This window comes from Macaca nemestrina, chromosome X, assembly GCF_043159975.1.
Source record: "Macaca nemestrina isolate mMacNem1 chromosome X, mMacNem.hap1, whole genome shotgun sequence".
NCBI lineage: Eukaryota > Metazoa > Chordata > Mammalia > Primates > Cercopithecidae > Macaca > Macaca nemestrina.
Genome location: NC_092145.1, coordinates 4217253 through 4240874, shown reverse-complemented (window position 1 = coordinate 4240874; position 23622 = coordinate 4217253). Strand labels below are relative to the sequence as shown.

Sequence of the window (23622 nt, the reverse complement as noted above, 5' to 3'; positions counted from 1 at the left end):
GCCAATTACCATTACTGCACATAATGCTGTCATTTAAGTTAATTTAAGCTCACTGCATTTATATTGATAAGCCCAAACATATGAATGCCCAAAAGTGGACATCTTAATTAACATTTGAGAATATAAATTTCTATTGAAAATAATCCAGAAAGCAAAGAGTTAGTGATTAAATCGATAGATGGCTATGAAGAAGAACAGAAGGAAGAGGAAAGAGACAGGTCATATCTCCTCTTAATGAATACCGATTCACCATAATATCATCGTAAATAATGAAAAGATTGTCACATCCCTGGCAACATATCACTTATTTTAGGGAGTATAAAACATAGTCACTTGAACAGTGAGGTTGCACAATTTCCTGAAGTTGAAATACTGGGATGTGATCCAACAAACAGATTCCTTGTAGAAAAATCACCATGGGTCTGTGTCTTAAGCCAGTCCAGAACAAAAGCAAAAAAAAAAAAAAAAAAAAATTTTGTCAGGGATGTAAAATATTTCACTGCTAAACAAGGTACTTAAATTTCAGGGCCGGGCGTGGTGGCTCAAGCCTGTAATCCCAGCACTTTGGGAGGCCAAGATGGGTGGATCACAAGGTCAGGAGATCGAGACCATCCTGGCTAACACGTTGAAACCCCGTCTCTACTAAAAAAAATACAAAAAACTAGCCGGGCGACGTGGCGGATGCCTGTAGTCCCAGCTACTCGGGAGGCTGAGGCAGGAGAATGGCGTAAACCTGGGAGGTGGAGCTTGCAGTGAGCTGAGATCCGGCCACTGCACTCCAGCCTGGGCGACGGAGCCAGACTCCATCTCAAAAAAAAAAAAAAAAAAAATTTCAATGGACAGTGATCCACAGACTATTCAAAAAGGATCCAGTTGTTCAGGAAATAGGACAGGATCACTCAATAGAAATACGTATATAGTTTAAAGCAACGAATGGCTTAAAGGTAGCCAGACTTAGGAAAAAGAGCATTGGGTTTGGAGTCAGTGGATTCTGTCTCTCACTCTGCTCCTGTCTGTATGGCCTTGCCCTCTTTGACACTATCCAATGAGAACATTGCACTAGAAGCTCTTAGAGGCCTTTTCACCTCTCTGCTAAAAGTACTTTTGCTAATAATACTTTCAACTTTAATCTGCCTAAAGACATAGTTGTTAAACAGCCCCCGGTTGGCCTTTTCTTTCTCTAAGCTTAGGATGCAAGTGCAGGAACTCTGGGAAAATGGCCTTATCAATGGTGGTGCAGGTCTCCCACTGCTGTCCCATTTCTCTGTGAGCCAGTGTGTTTGGGTCTAATAATGAGGAATGGGAGATGAGGTGACTACCATCCTTGGCTACTATCATGACAGCATCCTACTGACACCACTGAAAGGCAGAATTGTTTTTGCCATGCCTTTTGATCTATAAACATTTTTGATGCCTTTATTTTTAGTATTATGTATACTGTGTTTCTCTTCTTAAGTTTGTCAGTGTATACCTTGTGGCATCTATAATCTCTGCTTGTTATCTTCCAGCAATATTTTTAAAGAGGTATTTGATGACGATTTTTTGTTAGGTTTTCAGTTGATTGCAGCAGTGTTAGAAATTGTGATGTGAAATGCATCAAAGTTTGTATTCTGCCTGTGTTTCCTATTCTTTCTAACTCCGAAATGCGATATCCTATCTTTCTCTTTTGGACATTTACAGGACCAAATCGATATTGCAGAGGTTGAGCAGTATGGACCACAAGAAAATGTTCATGTAATGTTTGTAGATTCTGATTCAACTTATTGCTCCAGCACAGTTTCCCTGTATACTATTCCTGAATCTCCAGGTAGGTACATTTATGCATTTGGATAGGGACTATTAGAAGAAAAATAGTGACCAACAGCGTAGTTACAGTTTTTCAAATGAATATAATGCTCTATAATAGTGTGAAATCACAGAGTGAATTCCAGCTTTCTTCATCTTCTGTAAATATTTGAGATGATGATTTGCGAATAATAAAAATGAGTATTTCATCACAGGTTCAAGTGCTTGGAAATGGTCTTTTCTCCTATTTAATTTTAATCTTCTAAAAATTGGCACTGGATCTCAGTCCTTGAAGGAATAGCGTTTTATCTTTTTATACTCATGTAGTCTATTCTGCTATCACACAGTATTTGGATTCCAAAGAAACCTCTTGTTATTGAGTTTTCATGGCAATAAAGGGGGAAAGTGAGAGTCTCTCAAAAACAGTGATATTTCTTTCATGAGTTTCAGTATTAAAGACCTTTCATAACTGTAATTGTTTAAAAAGTACAAAACTTAAGAAAATGGTGTATGCATAATGCAAATCGTATCTCCTAATTAATCTGATCATAAATAATTGGTATGTGAAATCTTATATAGAAGTAGTAAGCTCTATTTTAATTTTTATTTCACTTTTTTCAGTTTTTAAATCCAGTGTTAGTATCTCCACTTTTAAAACTCTTAGTTAACAACTTTTCCATTGTTGCTGTCAATCTCACAGCTGTGTTTAAAAAATTCCTTCCAAAACAATTGATTTTTGGCAGGAGAGGTCAAACTCCATGAACTCATAATTGTGATTTCTAAAATTTATAAGAGATTGATTGCTTTAAACCTATTTATCTGGACCTACCATTGTAACTTTGCTATAGAGAATTATTTGTGTTTACTACTGTTAAGCCAATGATGGAGAAATCCTTATAACCTTCCACAGATGACTATTTCAACAAAATGAGCATACTGAGATGACTAGCAGCTTATGGCTGATATGGTAGAAGTCAAGTAACTCCTAGGTTTCTCACTATCACTTACAGATAATTTAGTAGCTTTGTTTACTTGGAATCAGAAAATTAAAAGATGCTAAACTGGGCTGGGTGCGGTGGCTCATGCCTGTAATCCCAGCACTTTGGGAGGCCGAGGTCGTCGGATCACGAGGTCGGGAGATCAAGACCATCTTGGCTACCATGATGAAACCCCATCTCTACTAAAAATACAAAAAATTAGCCAGGCGTGGTAGCGGGCACCTGTAGTCCCAGCTATTCGGGAGGCTGGGGCAGGAGAATGGCTGGAACCCAGGAGGCGGAAGTTGCAGTGAGCCGAGATGGCGCCACTGCACTCCAGCCTGGACGACAGAGCAAGACTCCGTCTCAAAAAAGAAAAAGAAAAAAAAAATGCTAAACTGATTTGGAAAATGGCTTTTAGTGGAAAAAGAGTTAAGCAGACGAATTTAGCCAACGGTCTAAACACTGGAAGTGTCCAGAAACCAGAATTTTCCAAAATATTTTCAATGGTCATCCCAAACTCATGCTATGATTGAAGGACAATTTGCTCATGACCATAGCCTGGTAAGATATGCAACCCCAGGCTGCAAAGAGCAGATAGGAAGTGACAGAGTGGTTCATTCTGCCTAATCCAGATGTTTCTCTTTTCCAAACTTTTAATCTTGAAATAATTTTGGACTTAAAGAAGATTTGCAAAAATAGCACAAAGAAAAAAAATAGAAAAATAAGGGAAATATACCATTTAGGATAACCTTCATTTAGCTTCCCCTAACGTAACATTTTACATAACCACAGTACAACTGTCAAAACTAAAAAGTTAACATTGATACAATACTTTTAAGTGAGCTTCAGCCTTTACTCAGTTTTCCCAGAAAATTGTTTTTCTGTTCTAATAACTAATCCAGTATCTTTCATTGAATTTAAATAATATGTGTTTTTAGTTTCTTCTAGTCTTTGATAGTGTCTTAGTCTTGCTTTTCTTTTTTTTATCATCTGATACTTTTGAAGGATATGGGCCAGGTATTTGACAGAATGTCCCTCAATTTGGACTCGTCTGATGATTTTTCAAGATGAGATTGAGGTCTTGCATTTTGGGAAAGAATACCACAGATGTGATGTGCCCTCCTTAGTGCATCATATCAGAATATACATGATGGTATATTTTATTGCTGGTGGTGTTAACTTGATTGCTTGGTTAAGGTGATACTGTTTTCCCCTTTGTACTTACCAAATATTTGAGGGGAGCTACATTGAGAACATGCAATAATGTTTCCTGTTTCTCCTTAAACTCTCCTTCACATTGTAGCATCATCAGTGGAATTGGCCTGTAGCAATTACTTCTAATGCCATTTTTTTATATCCTTTATTTTTTGTGTATTTATTAGCTGCAATCTTGCTGTAAGAAAGAGTTGTTCCTTGTCTCTCTTTCATTCATTTATTCGTAGATTCATTTACATCAGGATGTATTCATGGGCATTTTTTTATTATTTGGTTTGTAATCCAATACCATCATTAAAAAAAAAAATTGCTCCAGCTTTGGCTCATGGGGCTCTTTTAGGTTGGCTCCCTTGTCCTTTTATCATGTCTGCATCTTTTTTTTCCCCCTTCACTTCCTTATTTCCGTTATTACATGTTGTCATTGAAATCAACCCCTTCTTTAAGGAGCCTTATTTAGGTCCTTTATTTGGAAAGTGGTATTTAGAAACGAAGATCTGGGTGCTAGTTGTACTCACTGTTACAGGTATGTCACTACTTCTAAACCCTCTCAGTAGACACAGCTAAGAAAGATGTCTGTTCATACTAACCTGTGCAACCATATACAACCATCTGTATTTATTTCAGCGTGTAACAACCAACAACAGCAGCAGGAGTTCACTGATATTTCCTACTCCAGCCCAGTATCATAGGGTTCATTCTAGCCTTTTCTGTCTGCTTATTTGTAATTTGTATCTCTGACAGTGATAAATCTGTCTCTCATTATGTATAGTATATTTATTGATTTTTCCAGTACATAAACATTCATAAAAAGTAGTTTCACAATTGCTAACCTGTACCCCTTAAGGAACAAATTTACCATGTGGAATTAATTTGTGTGTGCATTTTTTTTTTTTTTTTGGTCTTTAGCTTTGCAGTATCCAGGCAAACCTCTGTTTTCCGAAGTTCCTACGTTAGCTTCTTTATTTCTCACCCCCATCACTGTGGATATGTCATTTATTTGTAATAGAATTAGATTCATTTGTTACAGTCTGCATATTCACCTAGGTTTTCCTACCTCCTGATCAATTTATTTTCATATTTATATACAGTAAAATTCACTCTTTGATATATACAGTTCTATGGATTTTGACAAATGTTAAGAGTCATGTATCCATCACCATAGTACCAAACAGAATAGTTCCATCACCCCCAAAATTCCTTTGTGCTCCCTCTTTGTACTCAACCTTTGTCTCCCATCCCCTGACAACCATTGATCTGTATTTCACCTCTGCAGGTTTCCCTTTTCCAGAATGTCATGTAAGAGGAATCATATGACATCTTGCCTTTTTGGTCTAGCCCCTTTCACTTAGCAAAATGCATTTAGGATTCATCCATGTTTGCATGAATCAATGGTTAATTCCCTTTTATTGCTGAGTAGTACTACATCTTATGAATTTATCAAGTTTTAACACTTCATTCACCTGTAAAAGAACATCTGGGTTGTTTCCAAGTGTTTTTTGATCATGAATAAAGCTACATTAAACATTTGCATAGAAGTTTTAGTGTTGTATGAATATACGTTTTCAAGTCCTGGTTGTGGGACTGCTGGGTCATTTGGGAAGTATGTGTTTAACTTTATTAGAAACTGACAAAGGGTTTTCAAAAACAACTGTACCATTTTGCATTATTCAAATAATGTTCTCCACTGTCCTTTTCAGGGCTGTTGAAGCCAAGTCATGTCATAACACCTCCCAGAGCACTTTGAGCACTCCCAAGGTCCCACATTCTGGGCAATCCAATTGTTCAGAAGTGATTTATGACTAGATTTTATTTGGTTTTATCAGTTGGATGGTACTAAATCTCCAAAAGTAGAGCCAAAATAATTTTATAATGAATGAAATGACACTAATAAATGCAGTGGGTTTAGGCACTAGCTTAAGCTGGAGGATAGGCAGTGGTAATTTCAAACACTCTCTCTCTTTTCTTCGTTTTCAAATATGAACAGATTTTAAAAACAATATTCTGAATGATTCCTGGCACCTGGCACATCTCATCCTTAACATGGACTAAAATGACCCTCGTACAGTCTTTTTGATAACATCAGTACTTTTGCTTTTTAAGTCATGAACTCCCCTGTGCTTTCTTCCTCAGCCTTATCCTTGCAGGACTTTCAGGTTGAGCCTGAGGTGAATCCATTGTACAGGGCAGACCCAGTGGACCTGGAGTTCTCAGTGGACCAGGAGGACTCAGTGGACCAGGAGGGCCCAATGGACCAGCAGGACCCAGAGAACCCAGTGGACCTGTTAGACCAGGCAGGCCTGATGGATCCAGAGGACTCAGTGGACCTGGGGGCTGCTGGCACAAGTGCTCAGGTACTTCTGAAAGTCTCGCTTCACTCGCTTCACATGTTTGTCTAGACAGCTAACCTTGCAAAGCCCAAATTTTCACTCTTGTGACCAGTTTCACTTTGCAGAAAGTATGTTTGTTACTTTTTCAAAACTATGTCACTATTTCTGTTGTACTGGATTTTCAGATGCAGCTGAGAACTCAGTGGACCCTCACAAACAGGGAGATTGGAGGTTCTCTACGTAAGACCAAATCCCTGTGCTCTTCTTAATTTGAAATCCCATGGACACTCTGTACTTGAGGAAAAGTTTGAGCCAAATAGGAAGCTTAGCTACTAAGAAAAGGTGGTATTTTTAAAAGCCCTGATTTTAATCACCTGTGAGAGCATACTAACCATCTAGAGGGAAGACAACCTTCTGGCCTACCCATACCAACCCTCTTCCTGCACCACAAGCTAGGTTTTCCCAGTGGAATTTTTATTAGGTTAGAACATGCATTTCAGAGTCGTTAGATATACCCAACCTTGAAACGTCAGTACCAATGTACAGTCCAAAGCCAAATCAAAATGATTGGATTAACTACTGTGTAGTTCCTCTACCCCGAAATGTGTTTACATAACCATGATTTGAACAATCATCTTTTATGTTAGACAGGATTATTAAAATCAGGATTAGAAGCCAAGCTAGTGAGTTTATGGTCAGTTACATGGAATTGTGTGCATTCATCACCAAGCCTAAGACGAGTGACTCCGTGTCAAAAGGATCCTCATCTAATGAAAAGAATTAAGGGCTAGAACACAATTGTTTGAGTTTAGTATCAGCAGTGTGGCCTTGGCAAATTACTGAGTCTCAGTTTCTCCATGTTGAAATGGTCTTGCCTTGCAGGGATTTGCAGACTACTGTGAAAATTCTCTGAGCTATTTAAAAGGAAATTTCTGTGAAAATCTGCTGTGGCCTGATTTATGCCCTTATTATGCCAAAAAGTTGTGGTTCTCTTTTGCTGTTGACAGGTTTATCTTCTCTTTTGAATTAACTTGTAATTAAATTTTTAAGTATGACTTTTAAAAAATCACCAAAATAACCAGCAATGAATGTGTGTCATCTGCCTCTGCATGTGCTAGTGTATTAGGCTTATTTCTGGGTGCCATGTATCAACAACCTGGAGTGTATCCAAAAGATGGAGACCAGGATGAGGAAGGGGCTGGAAGACATCTTAATCAGTTGCTGAAGACACTGAGAAGGGAAGAATGGGAAGGGACAGGGACAGCTTTATCCAAATAGTTGAAGGATCATAAAGTGGAAGATGTGGTTCCAGAGGATCAAGGAAGCAGTCTGGCACTATTAGCCCTTCTCAGACAGATTAGGTCACCTCTTGAAATAGCAAGTCCTCTCTCCTTCAATGGAAAGGTTAGAGCCAATGCTTGGCAGCTCCTTTTCCAGGAACAGCAGAGAAGATTTCTGCTTGGAGAGGGTGAGAGGATGTGAGAACCTGTAAGGTTTGTCTCTTCCAGTCCTGAGTTTAAAGGGGTGTGGGGTGTGTGTGTGTGTGTGTGTGTGTGTGTGTGTACGTGCGCGTTCATGTGTGTGTGGTTTTTTTTTTTTTTTGGTCTAATGAACGTCTGCTTTCATATAGGAAGAGACATACAATGCATAGTGAAAGAAGGACAAATTGAACAGTTTTCAATGGACTAAAAATACATATATAATTTTTATTCCAAATGATGAAAACAACAACTTGTAGGGTGTTCTCTCTCTTTCTCTCAACTCATCTGTGTACTTACATTACTCATAAAGGGTAATGATGAACCACAGTATATTTTTGGTTTCTAGAAGTTGCAAGTATATGTACCTTTTTCTTATCATTAATATTGTAATATTATCGATCAGGACTGTGGCTCTCTGACCTTGTTTATATGCATGGTATTCAGCACAGTTCCGGGCAAATAGCAATTGTTCCCAGGCCTTACTTCAGCCTTGAAAGATATTTTCCAAGAATCTCATCTCTCTTCTGTCCCTCTCAGCCTCTCAGCCAATCAGTTGAGAAATCCCATCCACCTTTTTTTTTAAAAGAGTTGTGGTTTTTGCTTTGTTGCCCAGGCTGGTCTCAAGCCTCAGGCAGCTCTCCCACGTCAGCCTCCTGAGTAGCTGGAATTACAGATGCGAACCACCACACCCAGCTCAGCTTCTTTTTTATTATTGTTTTTTAAACTTTATTTTACTTTAAGATATTCTGGATGTTAATCTGTTTCTTAGAATTTTGTTTATTTTTGATATATTATAGTTGTATATATTATATATACTATATGTGTGTATATGTGTGTATATATATACATATACTATATATAGTATAATAGTATAGTGCCAATTGATGGTTTTCATATTTTATATATATACTATATATAGTATATATATACACTCTATATATTATGTTGTACATAGTTTTGGATACAGGTACATATTTGGATACATGTATACAGTGTGTAATGATCAAGTCAGGGTAATCAGGATACCCATCACTTCAAATATTTGTTTTTTCTTTGTGTTGGGAGCATTACAATTCTTCTAGCTATTTTAAAATATACAGTAAATTGTTTTAACTCTAATTTTCCTACTTGAGCACTAGAACTTGTTCCTAATGTTTAACTGTATTTTTGTACCAAATAATCAACTTCTCTTCATCCACCTCTCCCACCTTCCCTTCCTAGCCTCTGGTAACCACCATTCTACTCTGCACCTCCGTGAGATCAACATTTTTAACTTTCACATATGAGTGAGAACATGTGATATTTGTCTTTCTGTACCTGGCTTATTTCACTTAACATAATGTCCTCCAGTTCCATCCATGTTGCTGCAGATGACGTGAATTTATTCTTTTTATGGCTGAATAATATTCCATTGTGTATATATAACACATTTTTTAGCCATTTGTCTGTTGATAATACTTGGGTTAATTCCAAATGTTGGCTATTGTGAATAGTACTGCAACGAATATGGGGGTGCAGATACCTTTTTGATCTACTGATTTCCTTTCTTTTGGTGTATATTCAGTAGTGGGATTTGCTGGATCATATGGTAGTTGCATTTTTAGTTCTATGAGGAACCTCCATAGTGTTTTCCATAGTGGCTGTACTAATTTTCATTCCTACCAACAGTGTATGAGTGTTCTTCTTTCTCCACATCCTCACCAGCATTTGTTATTTTCTTAATTTCTCTCAAATATGTCTCTTCCTTTTTATATCATCTACCTCTGGATTGTTCCATGCCCTTATTATCTCTACCTTGAATTACTCCCACAGCCTTCTAATTGACTTGTCCCGAACTCCACGCTTCTTTTCTCCCACCACTTCATCTTCTGCACAGCTGCCAGAAGGCATGTTTTACAACTGAGATCTGAGCATGTTACATCCCTGATAAGATATGGATTGTAGAACACATCTTCTAACAGCAGTACCAGGTGACTGATGAATAAAATCCAAGTTCCTTGGCTGCCTGAACCTGTACAAAACTCTGGCTTCTCCTCTACATGTGACCTGCCTTACTCCTTCTATTCCAGCCAATTTGGAGCATCATTTGCCCCATAACACACTCTCTACTTTTATAAACCTGCACATTTGCTTCTTTCCAGATGTGAAGCTGTTATCCAAGTTAAAATTAGATTTCCAGAACCTAGAGGAGAGTTCATCTAAGTACTATAATTGTTAATGAGAACAATAATAGTACCTGCTTTTCAGGGCTCTGTGAAGATCAGACCTATGAGTTTTCATGCGATGTTTAGAAGAGTGCCTGGAACAAAGGAAGTGCCAGTTGATGGTTTTCATTATTGCATTGCTAACAGGGGCCCTATTGGTGGACTGTCATTTGTGATTTGACCCAGGAGCAGAATACTTTGGCACTGGCCCATGACTCTTCCACTAAGGACTTTGTACAGGTTGCTTCATGTCTCTGGGTCAATTCCACTTCTTTCTTTTTGGGAAAAGAATCAGGCTAAATAATCTTCGTGGTCCATTTCTTATCTAGAATTCCTAAATTAACCATTTTTTTCAAACTTTCTAGTAATGAATGAAATCTGAATTTGAGAGCTACCGTTTGCATTTTCAGTCTTTCAGAAATTTTGAAGTGAAACAGGATGGTAAGACTTGGAGAAACCAGTGTCACTATACATGAACCATAAGTAATTCTCCCCACAGCCATCATCACCAGTTGCCTACGACATCATTAGCCGGGAACTGGAACTGATGAAGAAGTTGAAGGAGCAGCTAGAAGAGAGGACTCAGTTGCTCCATGATGCCATCCAAAACCAGCAGAATGCATTGGAATTGATGATGGATCAGCTTCAGGTCAGTGAGGATGCTAGGTTTCAGGTCAGAGAGCAGTTCTATATAAGTAGCAGAAGGAAGAGGAGAGAGGGACCTTGGCAAACCTTAAGGAGTTAGTCAGTAGTGCCTGCCAGTAGTGACAGCTGCTGCCCGCAGGGTGATATGGGATATCTAATGTGATCTCCAGCAGGGACTTAGAGTTTTTCCCTTTTTCTCCTGACTACAAGAGCTGAGATTGGCCCAGCCAGGCCTTGGCAGTGGTTGATGTGGCTTATATATAGCCAAGGCTTCCTGTAGGCTTGCCTATGGGCAGTCCTGCTCCATGCCCAGCTTGTCTTATGCCCTACGGAAAGGTGTGGACTGTGAATAAGACCTTTGTGGTACTGTGTCCTTACAGAAGCAGCCAAACACATTATGCCACATTGTCAGTCCTGATCTCCAATCTTCAGAGGCAGTGCCCAAGAAACAACACACTGGGCAAGTGAAGTGGCCTCTCCCACATCCCAAGGAGGTCAAGTGTTTCTGCGGTTTATCTTTATCCAACTGTCTCAAAAACACTGGGGAACTTCAGGAGCCTTGTGTTGCCTTCAACCAGGTATGGAAAGGCTGTTTTAACTGTGTATCTGAAAGGGGATTTTGTTTTCTTGAGGACTTTGACTCACTTGGTTCTCCTTAGGGGGTAGTGACTATCCAGTTGGCTGCAATTTATTTGCCCAAGATAGTAAAAAATCCTGGGCTACCTAGACCTGAATGCACACACTAGACCATGTGTACCTACATGTACATATGTGCTGGATTAGCAGACTCTTGCTGCCAGATGCACAGCTGCAACTAGTATCCAGTCTAACAAGTAGACAGTCACACAGATCACTATGTGCAGAGAGGCTCAACTGTTGCTGCCTTTTGCTTTGCGAGAATTGAATGGGGGTGTTAAATAAATTTCTGGGGGGCTCTTGCAGACACCAGGGTGCTTTTATCTGTTGCCTTTTGATGCAGCAGCAACTGGCGCAGCAAGAACAACACCTGAAGGAGCAGCAGCGGCAGCTACGAAAGCAGCTGCAGCAGCTGAGGGAGCAAAGGAAGGTGCAGAAGCAGAAGAAGATGCAGGAGAAGAAGCTGCTGCAGGAGCAGAAAATGCAGGAGAAGAAGAAGCTGCAGGAGCAGAGGTGGCAAAAGAAGAAGAAGCTGCAGGAGCGGAAGAAGCGGCAGGGGCAGATGCTGCAGAAAGAGCCAAAGGAGAAGCAGCAGAGTCAGCAGTTGCAAGAGCAGCCACTGAAGCGTAATGTCATCGTGGGGAATCAGAGGGTGCAGATATGCCTGCAAAACCCAAGTGGCATATCTGTGCCCCTCTGCAATAACCCTGTTAGGCTTTTACAGACCCAACCCATTGTTCCTATCCAGATAGTAGCTGAACAACAGTCCTCTGGCTTCTATCAAGATGAAAACTGTGGGCAACAGGAAGATGAGAGTCAAAGGTAAGACATGCATGGGATAGTGATAGTGGCTATGATTATTGCTTTTCCCTCATGGCTGGATCCCATGCCTGAGACCACAGACAGACGACCTGTCCGTGTGGCACCAGCGTCCCTCCTGTCAATAACAACTTGCCCTCAACTTACCTTCTCTGTGGCCACTGCCATCATCCTTCTGCATGTGTGGTGCATGACTGAGCATCCATTGATGGAACAAAGGGGTACCAGTGAAGAAAGTACTAGATAAGGAAGCCTCAGTGCTAGGTAATTAGCCCACAAACCTTGAAATCACTTGGTTGGATTCCCCAAGCCTAGTCTCTTGCACAGGGTGTCTATGGACAAGTCTTTTGTGCCCACAGCTGAATAACTTCTGGGCTTCCAGTTTCATTCCCTAACTTTCCTGGAATCTGGTGATTGCAGTAGGCCAAGTGTAGGTATCTCCCTGTCATTTATGAACAGTAGGAGGGAAGTGAGTGTGAAACAATTGCTAGATTGCTAAGATCAGCCAAGAATACATGAAGGCTAAGTCCTGAGTGGCAATATAAGGACACAAACACATTTCTGCCCAATAATAAGGTCTTCAGTTCCAAATGCTAGAAAGAGAAGGTTCTGCCTAGCAATGAAAGGATTGCTTAGCATATAGTTGGGGCCCACTAAATAGTTTTGAATGAATGCTAGCCTTCCCAAAGCTCTCTGGACTTCCTTCTGGGCCTTGCTTTAGAATGAGTGACTTTGACATGTAGACTGCTTTAGGGCCCTATTGCCCACCTGACCTGATCATCAGAATCCACCTGAGGAGGATTTGGAAAGTAGAGATTCAGAGTCTGGGATGGGGTTCAAAAATCTATATTGATCACAAGACTTTCAGGCTTAGGGTTGTGGAGGGACCACTGGATTTGGAGTTTGGAAATCTGCCTTACGGTCTCCTCTCAGCCATTAGCTCCCTGAGTGCTTTCAAAGTAGGTGAAATGACTTTCCAAGACCACAGAGAGCATAGTTGTAGCAGGACCAAGACTGTCCAAGTAACATAAATAAAACCAGTTGAGACAAAGGATTGTAATTTCTGTCAGTGTCTACATTCACTTTACTTTGACAAGTTGAATCTTAGTCAGGCCAAAGTGAGAATACAAACAAGTGAATCCTATGGTGTGGCCACCAAAACCAAATGTGCCTGAAGCACCTACTGATGACCACATGAGTGTCTCATCTGTTATCATATCCAGATCCACGTCACTGCAACAGCTTTCTTCTCTTACAGTTTTTATCCTGAGGCGTATCAAGGACCCCCCATGAACCAGCTGCCGTTGACAGATACCTCAAACTCTGAGACAATTTCTTCTTCCAGCATTCCTCAGTCTCCCATAACTTCAGACTCAACCATAAGCACCCTGGAGACCCCACAGGATTACATCCAGCTTTGGCAACAGCTGTCTGATCCACTCGGTCCTGTTGTTGTCCAAGTGAATACTTGGACTTGCGATGAGCAGGGCACCTTGCACAGACAACCCCCCTACCATCAGGTATGCAACAGCCTCCTCCTTTTCCCTCCAGTGCAGGTCAAGAGGGATTCTGGGCCCCTTCCACATAAGGCACACACCCCAAGTGCATGCTGTGTGTGAGAGCCAGACTTCAAAGCTGAGTACATTTGAGGGCAGTTAGTCACATGACTAACTTTTACTCATTGTTGAATAAAAATATTCTCTACAAGGTTCCTCAAAAAAGTGAGCTGGCCTAGTCGATCTTAGATGCAATCTGACTGAAACTTCTGTCAAAACTATGTTACACGGGCAAAGTGAGCCATGCCGTGTTTTTAATCTGAGCTTATCGTCTGATCCCAAGCCTCCTTCTAGACTTAGGATCTTTAGTTCTGCTACAAAATCTAGGACCTAGTGTAGGTATGTTTCCTTGTACTAAAAATAAACTTAGGGCCCCTCTGTTGAATGTGCTTGGTATCCATCTACGGAGTACCCCGTATTTGGAAGGGCAGGCCTACCTTGTGGACCATCTGCAGTGGCCATGTTTCCAGGATGGAAGCTGGTCCAGATGGCAGTTACATAGCAGGTTTTGCTCCCCGCAGGCCCTGTGGGGACCACACACTCACAATTTCACGAATGAGTGGAACTTTCAAAAAGTGTTTTCACTCTAGCTTTAAAAATCTTATTATAGCCTAACCTTTTTTTTTCTTCAAACACAAAACCAAACCAGAACAAACAGTAAGCTAAGGCAGAAAGGAGTTTAAATATTTTAGGCAAGCAAATGTGTGATTATTTTCACATATACACCTTGACCAGCTGTGCCACCAGTACTGCTAGAAACTTGGTCACTTAGAGGGACTGCTCACATGGAGAGATCAGAGTGGGCAATAGGTCCCTATGGTTCCGTTACCAAGCCAGACTTTGTTGAGAACATTTTTTACGCCTATTTTTGAGGCACTTTCCCACCTAGAGGGGGTCCTGAGAGACCAAGCCAGCACAAGGCTTAGCACGTTGCCCTGGGAAGTGGGAAAAGTCAGATTCTGCAAGGTTGCTCAGCTGGGAGAAAGCAGTGGAACAAGCCAAGGGCAGGACCGTATCGGAACTTCCCTGCCCACAAATCCTCAGGGGCTCCCTGCTATCCTCAGGATGAAGTCCGAGCTCCTCTTCTTAGCTTCCCAGCCCTCACTGCCCTGTCCTGGCTTATCCCTACTGTCTTCTGTGACCTTTCTGCCTGCAGGTCCCCAGACGCCTCCAGCTGTTTGTCCAGAGCCCAGCCCTGCTCCTTTTGCTCCCTGTGTCTTCTCCGCCCTCTTGGATTCCACTTACTGAAATCTTACATCACCTTGCAATATAACCCAAGGAATCCTTCCTCCTTAACCAGGAAAGACCCCCTCAGCCCATAGTTTGAACACCATCTTTGTATCTATTCCTTCTCCCTCCTCCACACCCCAGTGTGGGTTGGTACCTCTCCTGTCACTTTGTTAAAGTGGGCCAAGTAGCTGCAAATCAGAGTAAGCATAGAAATGACTGAGCCCAAGATCCAAGGCTCGTGGCCTTGGCCAGCCATGGCTGGCAGAGAAGCTGGACGAGGGAGGGCCAGACGCAGACCCAGGAGCCTTAAGGCAACTTTGAGAAAGCCTGAGTCTGCTTCCGCTGCTCTTTAAGCCAAGATGCTGCTGGGAGAGAGAAGAGGAGAGGAACCTCATCTTTTGTAGCTCCCCTGTCTACCATCACCTTGCAGGCTCATATTCCAAAGAAGTATTTCTCAGCAGCTTGCGTATTCGAACTGAAGGGTTCCTCCCACCACCAAAAAATGGGCCCACAAACTCTAGCAAAACATTCCACCTTGTTTCACTTTTTCTTGGCAGGTGCAAGTTTCTGAGGTAGGAGTCGAGGGGCCTCCTGGTCCACAGGCTTTCCAAGGCCCTGCTGCATACCAGTCAGATCAAATGAGATACTTGATGCCTGCGGAGCAGTGTGACTCATGAGGGGAAATGGGGGGAGGGGGCAGGCCAATAAGGTCTGCATGGCCAGGGGACCTTCGAGGTGCATAAAGTTAGTAGGTAGAGACTTACTCATTTCCTGATAGGTTATGTTTGTAATTGTTTGTGAAGCACAGCCTGTTTCTTGGAAGTTATGCTGCTGAGGCAGCCTGTGATCTGTAGTATTTTAGGGTGTGACAGCAGCCAGCCACAGCTGGATCTGATGTCTCGTCTGCCCTGCCCAGCTTTGTATATCCATGTTCTACCACAGGAAGGTGGCCGGCCAAGAGTCTGATCAAAGTTTTCAACACAAAAAAAAGAAAAAAAATGCCAGAGTGCTTTTCAATCTAGTAAATCTAGAGGGTGTTTTGTCTTAGCCACAATAATTCTGAGGTCTTGACCCGGATGATTAAGCCCTGCCTCCCCTCCATAGTCTTGTTGGAGAAGCCCAGAGAGAATGGGACTCCAACTAAAGGAACCTGAAATCAGCTCAATGGAGGCGCTTAAGAGCTAAAATAATTATGGCTTCCTTGCTTAATAAACATTTTCGTTCACTGCAGCTTTGTGAATTGATGTGTGACGTTTGGAACCCGACTGTGCCAAGGTCCCTGGTGAAGGGCTCGTTCCCTACAGTTAGGCCCCTTTTGTGGACCCTGCTCAGTCTCTTGTTCACACCTCAGCTCCATGCCACATTTGCAGAGGCCAGCGACTGCTGCCTTCCCACATGGCCGTGTGCCCAGGCACGCTGTGTAGCTTTTCTTTGTGTAGCTCAGGCATGCTGGCTCCTTCATTGACACCAAGGGCAGCCACAGGCCCACTGAACTCTGAAACAGTTTGCCTAGGGGCTACCTTCTCAGGGTAGATGGTGTTTGTGCCTCACATATTACTTCAGAAGTAAGCCTGAACACTAAAGGACAGTGTACCCATACCCCTTATATGTGGGTTCTTTCTCTCCCATCAGTAGACTTTTTAATGGATATGGGTACCCCCTAGAGGGAAAATGATTTTGGTTACAAGTCAGGCACCAAGAAGGACATCTTCGCAGTTGTCTGCATGGTGCAGAGAGAGGTTCGGATAGCCAAACCAGAGATCATTGTGTGCCTTTCTTAAGGTAATGAACCATTGATTGGAGAAAGCAAAGGAGACCCCAGTCTCTAGTGGCAAGTTAAAATAAAGGAGGCACATTAGGCCTCACATCACAGGAGGAGCCAGAGATTCCTTAGGAAGTGTGATCTCTACCATGGTTTTATAGACAATGTTTGTGCCCCACCCCAAATTCATACATTGAAGCTGTAACTACCCAGTGTCAGAGTGTTTGAAGATGATGCCTTTGACGGGTGATTAAGGTTAGATGAAGTCACTAGGGTGAGACTATCATGATGGGATTAGTGCCCTTAAAAGAGAAAACACCAGGAAGCTTTCTGTGCCCACCAAGCCCCTTCGCGTGCACATGGGCGCATGCACACACATACGTACGCACACACACACAAGAGGTCATGTGAGCACACAGCGAGATTGTGGCTGCCTACCAGCCAAGGGAAGAGGCTCGAGGACAAAACCTACCTTGCCAAAGCCTTGATGTTGGGTTTTTCAGCCTTCAGAACTGAGAAATGCATGTTTGTTGCTGAAGCTACCCAGTCAGTGGTATGTTGTTAGGGCACCGTGAGCTGATGAAGACACACAGGCTGTTCTCAGGTGTGTCCTTTGCAGACACTGGGAAGGGGCAGCTGATGGCTCAGTTGGTTGTCAAAAGTCAGCCACTTGACACATAGAGGTATACCTCTCCTTGTAATCATCAGATGCAGAGCATTCCTAAGAGCCAGGTAACTGGCACCCAGTAGAGACAAGCAGAGTTTGGGGGCATTCTTTATACCCTCTGTGACTTTGGACAGGCAGAGTTGAAAGTGTCTGGCATTCCTGGCTGTTGGCAGGAACTCTCTTGACAGGCCAAATCCAGCTCAGAGGCGGAAGCAGCCACACCTGCCACCTCCTCCCCTCCTGCCAGAGTGTGCAGGGCCACACATGTGGAAAACCAAGCCACACCTGTCAGAGGAGTGAGGAAGGTGTGCAAGGGAGTGAGAGGGCACTGACTGCTGGCATGCACAATAGAGGCCTAGAACCAGAGCAGGGGAAGGGATGGTGGTAGTGATATGTGAAGCCCTTCCAGCTACTCAGCCAGCCTGCTAGCATTCTGACTACAGGGGAGGCTCAGGGGTTTACTGTGCAGCATCAGTAGTTCCCACCATTACAGGCCCAGTTTTACCTTAGGAGAGTCACCTAAGTTCTCTGGGCCTCACTTTCTCTATCTGAATGAAAAGGAGTTTGGAGGAGATAATGCCTTTCCAATCTAGCTCTTACAGCAGATGAGGACACATGAATGGAATGGTAGAGCTGAAAGAGCCTCAGGGAGAGGCACTGTGAAACCGGCTAGGCTGGAGACATTAGGCTGGGGTTACTGTTTGAATTCAGTGTTTATAGAGTGTGCCTGGGCTAGGGTTTATCTGAACTGGGGGAGTCTGTGGTCACCCACCAGTCGACTGCTTAGCTCTTAGCTCAGCCCTGCAGCCAGGGTACCAGAGGGTTTGGTGGCTGCCTTGGTCTGCTTTTACCTAGGAATCCTCCCAGGAGTAGCTCCAAGGACAACCCATCTTAGGATTGAGGGTAAGAAGGGGTTACAGGGGCCAAAAGCCCAGAATGAGCACTCCTGTGCAGGATTGCCCAGTTGTTTTGTGAATTACTAAAGTCAGACTGTGGTGAGTGAATTCTCCGCGACCTCTTAGGCAGTTCCAGGGTCGAATGCCTGCCTCAAGGCATCTGTGGTGCTGCTGGCAGGCCCGTTCCAGCTTGTTCCTGGCCTGGACACCTTAGCTTGGCTCCCTTGGCAGATCAGTAGCTCTGCCTAGAGTCCGTTGGTGCTTATCTTTTTGCTCATTGTCCCAGGCACAAGCCGTAACTCCCCCAGCTCCAGAGGGCCAGGGAGAAAGCCGTCAACCCTCAGTCCAGGGCTTTGGGAGAGGCAGACGAAGCAAAAGGATGGCAGTGTGAAAACTAAGCAGCGGGGCTTGTACCAGCCTTGCCCAGGGTAGGAGAGAAGTCTGGGAACAACTTGGGTCAAGAAGACCTGTCACAGACCAAGCTTTCAGGGTCACAGCTCGCACTAGGAGGCAGTATGGCTGTCCCCATGGTCTGTGCTAGGCTGCTCCATGAGGCTCTGGGGGACTCTGGAACTCATACCACAAAGTTTTACAAGGGAAATCGTCAAATGGACGCTTCACCTGAAACTACTCAGGACAAACATTTTCTGTCCCTTGGCCTTCTAGCCTTACACACTGCATGCACACAATGCACCCCATCTTTACCATCAGGCTCTTCTTGGGGTGAAGGAGATAACAGTGGGTTATGAGCTGTCTCACCAGCAGCCCAAGGCCAGGCAGACACCGGGTGAGAAGTTGGGAGGGCAAATAAGAAGATGCAGCAGTCCATGAGTGCAGGACCCCATCTCCGACACCACTGGCCTTCGCTGATGGGCTCTCCTTGGTGGCAGCCTCCTTCCTGGGTGGCCCCAGAGTGCCAGTGGCATTCTGCCTCATGCCCTGAGCACAGTGGCCCACACACTACTAGATGGCTGGGAACTTGACTTGGGCCAGAAGGGCTGCCTGTTCCCAGAGGTTCCTGCCCTCTGCTGGGATGCTGTGAACTCCTCCCTTGCTCTAGCTGCCCAGCCCACACAAGCTTCCCCTTTGATGGGGTAGGTAGAGGCCCAGAGGGTCCAAAGCACTGTGAGTTTGTTGGTACAGGGATCCTGCAGCAGGAACCCATCCCTCCCCTCTTCTTCCTTTCCTTCCAGAGGAACTGCTGACAGCACCTGCAGATCCAATGTCATGCCAGAAAAGGAGGCCCAAGCCCAGGCCTTTCTCCAACCCTCAACACAGCCACCAGCAACCCCAAGATTGAAAACGGGAAGTGCTGGTCCCCTTTCATGCCCAAATAGCTTGATGGTAGTTCAGTTTGGATTTCTTTACCCCTCCAGCATGAAGGGGTAAAGCCAGATTGGCTTCACCTGTCTGGAAAAGTGTAAGAGTTGCATTTGCATGTGGGCTGGTACGGTAGGGGAAGCTGGAAGAACATGACAGAGGTAGGCCAGCCACCACACATGGCAGAGCTTCCAGAAACAGCCACCTTGACCTCCACATCAGTTCATTCCCAGGTGGGCAGTACAGCAGTCCTCACTGAGCAGCACTCAGTCTGTATGTACATAATAGAATATTGCATACACAGCCTTAAAGCTGAATATTCATGTTTTCTAAACACATCAAACATTCATAAATGTTCCTATTCCCAAGCCCATTTTCTAATAGAGAAGGAAGAGTGTTATTAAAACTACCAGCCCCAGTTCATGTTTGCAGCACACACCACAGCATGGGCTGATGCCCACTGTGGTGTCTTCAGTGTGTTTTGAAGCATATTTTGAAGACAATGAAAAGGAAGGCAGCTATAGAATGTTCTTGGGTATGAGTTTTGTTCATCTCTGCCAAAATCACTGGGAAGGAAAGGTTGGAGAAGAAGGGCTACTGTGACAGGAAGTGAGCCAGGCAGACATGGGAACTGGGAACTGCAGCTTCAGGCCACACTGCCTATGAGGTGAAAGGAGGGAGCTGGTCCATCAAGGCCTTGGAATGTGTCTCTAGCCTCAGTGGAGACTGCAGTAAACTTCACCTGCATCTCTAAAAATGGGCTACATCAACCTTAATGAAGACTGGTTTATAGCTAGGACCAAATTAAATATTCCCTAGGGGATATTAAATAATTGGAATTTTTTTGTTTGGTTTGTTTTAATGGGTAGGGAAGACAGCACTGAGTGCTTCTCCATTGCCTATCAAATAGAATCCAGGTTCTCCACCTGGCCTGGCCTCCCTCTTCCTCTGCAGCTGCATTTCTCTCCTCCAGTCATGCACTCTGCACCCAGTCTCCTGAGCCCTTGGGTTTCATAGAAGCCCTGGGCCTTTCTGCCCTTGTACATTTGTCACTATTCCGTATGCTCTTATGTCCTTGCCTCCCAGCTCTATATTTTCAACCTTTGCCCACCACCATGCAGAGCCTTGCTGGGAAGGAGCCCTGCTCCATGTGCCCCTACCCCCACCTGTACCTCACTTGGAGCACGCATGCCATTGCCCTTCTAGACTGAGCTACAGTGGGCAGAGATTGGGACAGATCTTGGATGCCCCCAGTACCTTGCAGGTAAGCCTTCCCTCTATGAATGTTCACAGCTCCCGGGCCCCAGGAAAGCCTTCCTCCAGTGCTCATTTTCTATTTAGGTAGAGCCCTTCTTAAGCTTCTGAACATTAACCAGAAACCTTGCAGCTCTTCCTCAGGGAGGATCTCCTCAATGAAGGTCTGTCAGACCTGCTGGCATGCCCTGCAGTGGGGGTGCAGTTCTGGCCCTGGGACTGCAACTTTCCTATGGGTCTGGGGCACAAGGGAACTTGGTAGATGAGACAGCAGGGTGTAAGTCATGAAGTGCAAAGCACTGCACACAAGTTGGTGAGCATCCCTGGTAGTGGCTCCAGTTAGCCTCTGCAAATCCCTTTGTGGCACACGGAAGTCAGGACCACTGCAGGGAGATGGGGGCTGTGGGGAACTGTAGGGGGAACTGATGGTGACAATTAAATGCCAAGAGGCCCAAAACTCCTGGAGCCATGGATGTTTCCTGCCCAGATGGAGGCTCTGACCCCAAAGGTCAAAGGGTAATTAACCACCTGATCACCTTGGTGGTGAAACAAAACCCACAACCCTGCAGAATCAAAACATGTCAATTACAGAGAGGCAAAGGTTGGCAGACAGGACAGACAAATTGCAGTATTTAGAAAGTGTGCAATCTATTTCCAGTTCTACCCTGTGGGGAAAGTAGGTGGGAGAGAGGCTGGAAATTTGGCTGACTAGGAGTGGGGCGGACTTCAGCAGAGAAAGAGGCTCAGGGCTCTAGGTAAGAGCCATGCTCTTGAGGCCATTTACACCCTGAACCTTGGACATGCCATCTGCTAGGAAAGGCAACCTGGGACTGCCTGCAAAAGGGGTAATGGGACAGCAGAAGACTCAAGACGGGGGTCTTGAACTGAGTTCAGTACTGGTCTTTTATTGTTCCCCTCACTTGTCAGTAGGCAGTGCCCACCAGTTTCCATGTGGGATGTGGTGCCAGTGGAGGCAAGGCATTGACTGTTTAGGCTTCTACCTGCTACCCACCTGCTGTGAAACCCTGGGCAAATCACTTTACCACTCCCTGTCTCTGCTGACTCACTGGAACATGGGGACAAAGATAAGACACTTACTTGAGAGGCTAGAATCCAGAGGTCCTCCTGGATCAAGGAACCAATGAATGAGAGAACAAATGTCAGCCTGTCTCCCTGCCATTCTGAGCCCTATGTCCTCCTTCTCAGCTCTGATGAAGATACAACATGGGTTCCTGGAAGATGGCCATACCACATCTTCCTGGAAGATGGCATCTTCACCCTTATTGCATTCACCTCCCCCTCTCTCTTCTCGGGCCAATTGGGTCTTCTCTTCTGGTCTTTATCAGCACACTGTTCCCCTCCTTTAACTCCTGCACTGCTTCCTGTCTTTGATAGGCACCTCCATCCTCTGAGTCACCCAAGCTAACACACACACTCTGCCTGAATCCTCCCTTTCTTCCATCTATCACCTTAGACATAATTGTCTGTTTCTTCCACTAACACAGGGAAGGGAGCATGAAAGTGTGAATTAATGAGGAAGTAAATAAATGAACAGATGACTGTCCAGTCTCCATTCTCTTCTGTTCCCAGGCTCAGCATGGTCTGGGCTTATAGGAGGCATCAGGGGAGATCTGGTGGTCAATGGGTTCTCTCCACCAGAGCCTTCCCATGCCCCTCCTTAGGCACAGACACCTTTTCCAGGCTCAGGGCCCTTAGCTCTAGGAGCCCTCTAGATTAGGGCCAGCCGCTAAGACTATAACCTATGGTACCAGCCTTGGGAAAGATGTTTGATGGCTCTTCAGGGCCAGCACATAGATTGGCATTCTTGGTGCCATATCTCAGGGTGCCCCCATAACACTCAAGAGTCAGCTTCCCAGGGTTGCTCAGGGCTGGGGCATTGCCCAGCGCCCAGACATGGACAAGAGCACAGGATGGGTGCAAACGAAGGAAGTTCCTTTATCTGTGTCTCAGATTCATGGTTTCATCTGTCCTTGCCCCACACACCCCACCGCCACCAATTTGGTGGTAGATACAGTAGGCTCCAGCTCAGGTAGGCAGCATCATGCACCCCAAAGCCCTAGGAGCAGTCAGCTAGGCCAGTGGAGCTCAGGACACACAACCCCCAAGTCCTAGGTAGGGTGTGGTCAAACTCATTTATTGTCATCTCTTGCCCCCTGGTGCTTGATCACAGTATTGCAGCTCTCCAGGGTCCTCCCTTGTGACCAATTTGGTTAACATTTTCTGACTACCTATTCCAGGTCAGGCCTTAAGCCATACAGAATTCTATTCTCAAGGTTTCAGTCCAGCCCTTGGTCAACTTTCTGATGAATCTTCCTTCTCTATTCTCCTCAAACACCCCAGGGCCATGATCCATCATATAATCATCTTATTTCCCTTTTTTGCCTCTGTCACAATTGACTGACAAATTCCCACTCTTGGATGAACTCAGCTGTGCCCTCTGTGTGTCTGCACTTATGCATCTCCGTGCTTCCAGAGAAAATCACACACATCGGCAGATTGTGTACCGCTATAGGCTTATGATCTTCAGCCTCACCAAGGCACATCTCACTGCTCAGGACTTCCATGTTTGGTGTCTTTCCAGTCCGGTTCTCAGAATGGTGATTTGCCCTTTCCTCAAACTCCCCATGTCGTTCCATTTCTCTCCTGCTTTCTTTGTCAATACTCAATTTAGATGTTACAAGATATGGAATAGAAATTCCCTCATCCTCCCATCACTAATCCTTCCTGTACCTTCCTCTGACTGAACTCAGCTTTCCTCAAGCTAAAATGGCAGAAATATCCCTTCTCCTTTCTAAGACTGATGTCTTCATTTGTGTTCTAGATC

General features: G+C 44.2%; 1 protein-coding gene across 2 annotated transcripts in view; it reads left to right on the top strand.

Annotated features, from left to right (window-relative positions):
* LOC105495887 (PAS domain containing repressor 1) overlaps window positions 1–16108 on the top strand; it is a 102936-nt gene extending 86828 nt beyond the window's left edge. The window contains exons 11-17 of one of the 2 annotated variants that reach the window (XM_071088829.1): window positions 1681–1807; window positions 6111–6331; window positions 10492–10641; window positions 11018–11215; window positions 11620–12095; window positions 13351–13612; window positions 15436–16108. In XM_071088829.1, coding sequence (XP_070944930.1) covers window positions 1681–1807; window positions 6111–6331; window positions 10492–10641; window positions 11018–11215; window positions 11620–12095; window positions 13351–13612; window positions 15436–15555 — 1554 coding nt within the window. In that variant the 3' untranslated portion in view covers window positions 15556–16108. Of the gene's footprint in view, window positions 1–1680; window positions 1808–6110; window positions 6332–10491; window positions 10642–11017; window positions 11216–11616; window positions 12096–13350; window positions 13613–15435 lie in introns of both variants that reach the window. The other variant, XM_011765787.2, reaches the window with a different exon arrangement.
* Window positions 16109–23622: the final 7514 nt, after the last annotated feature.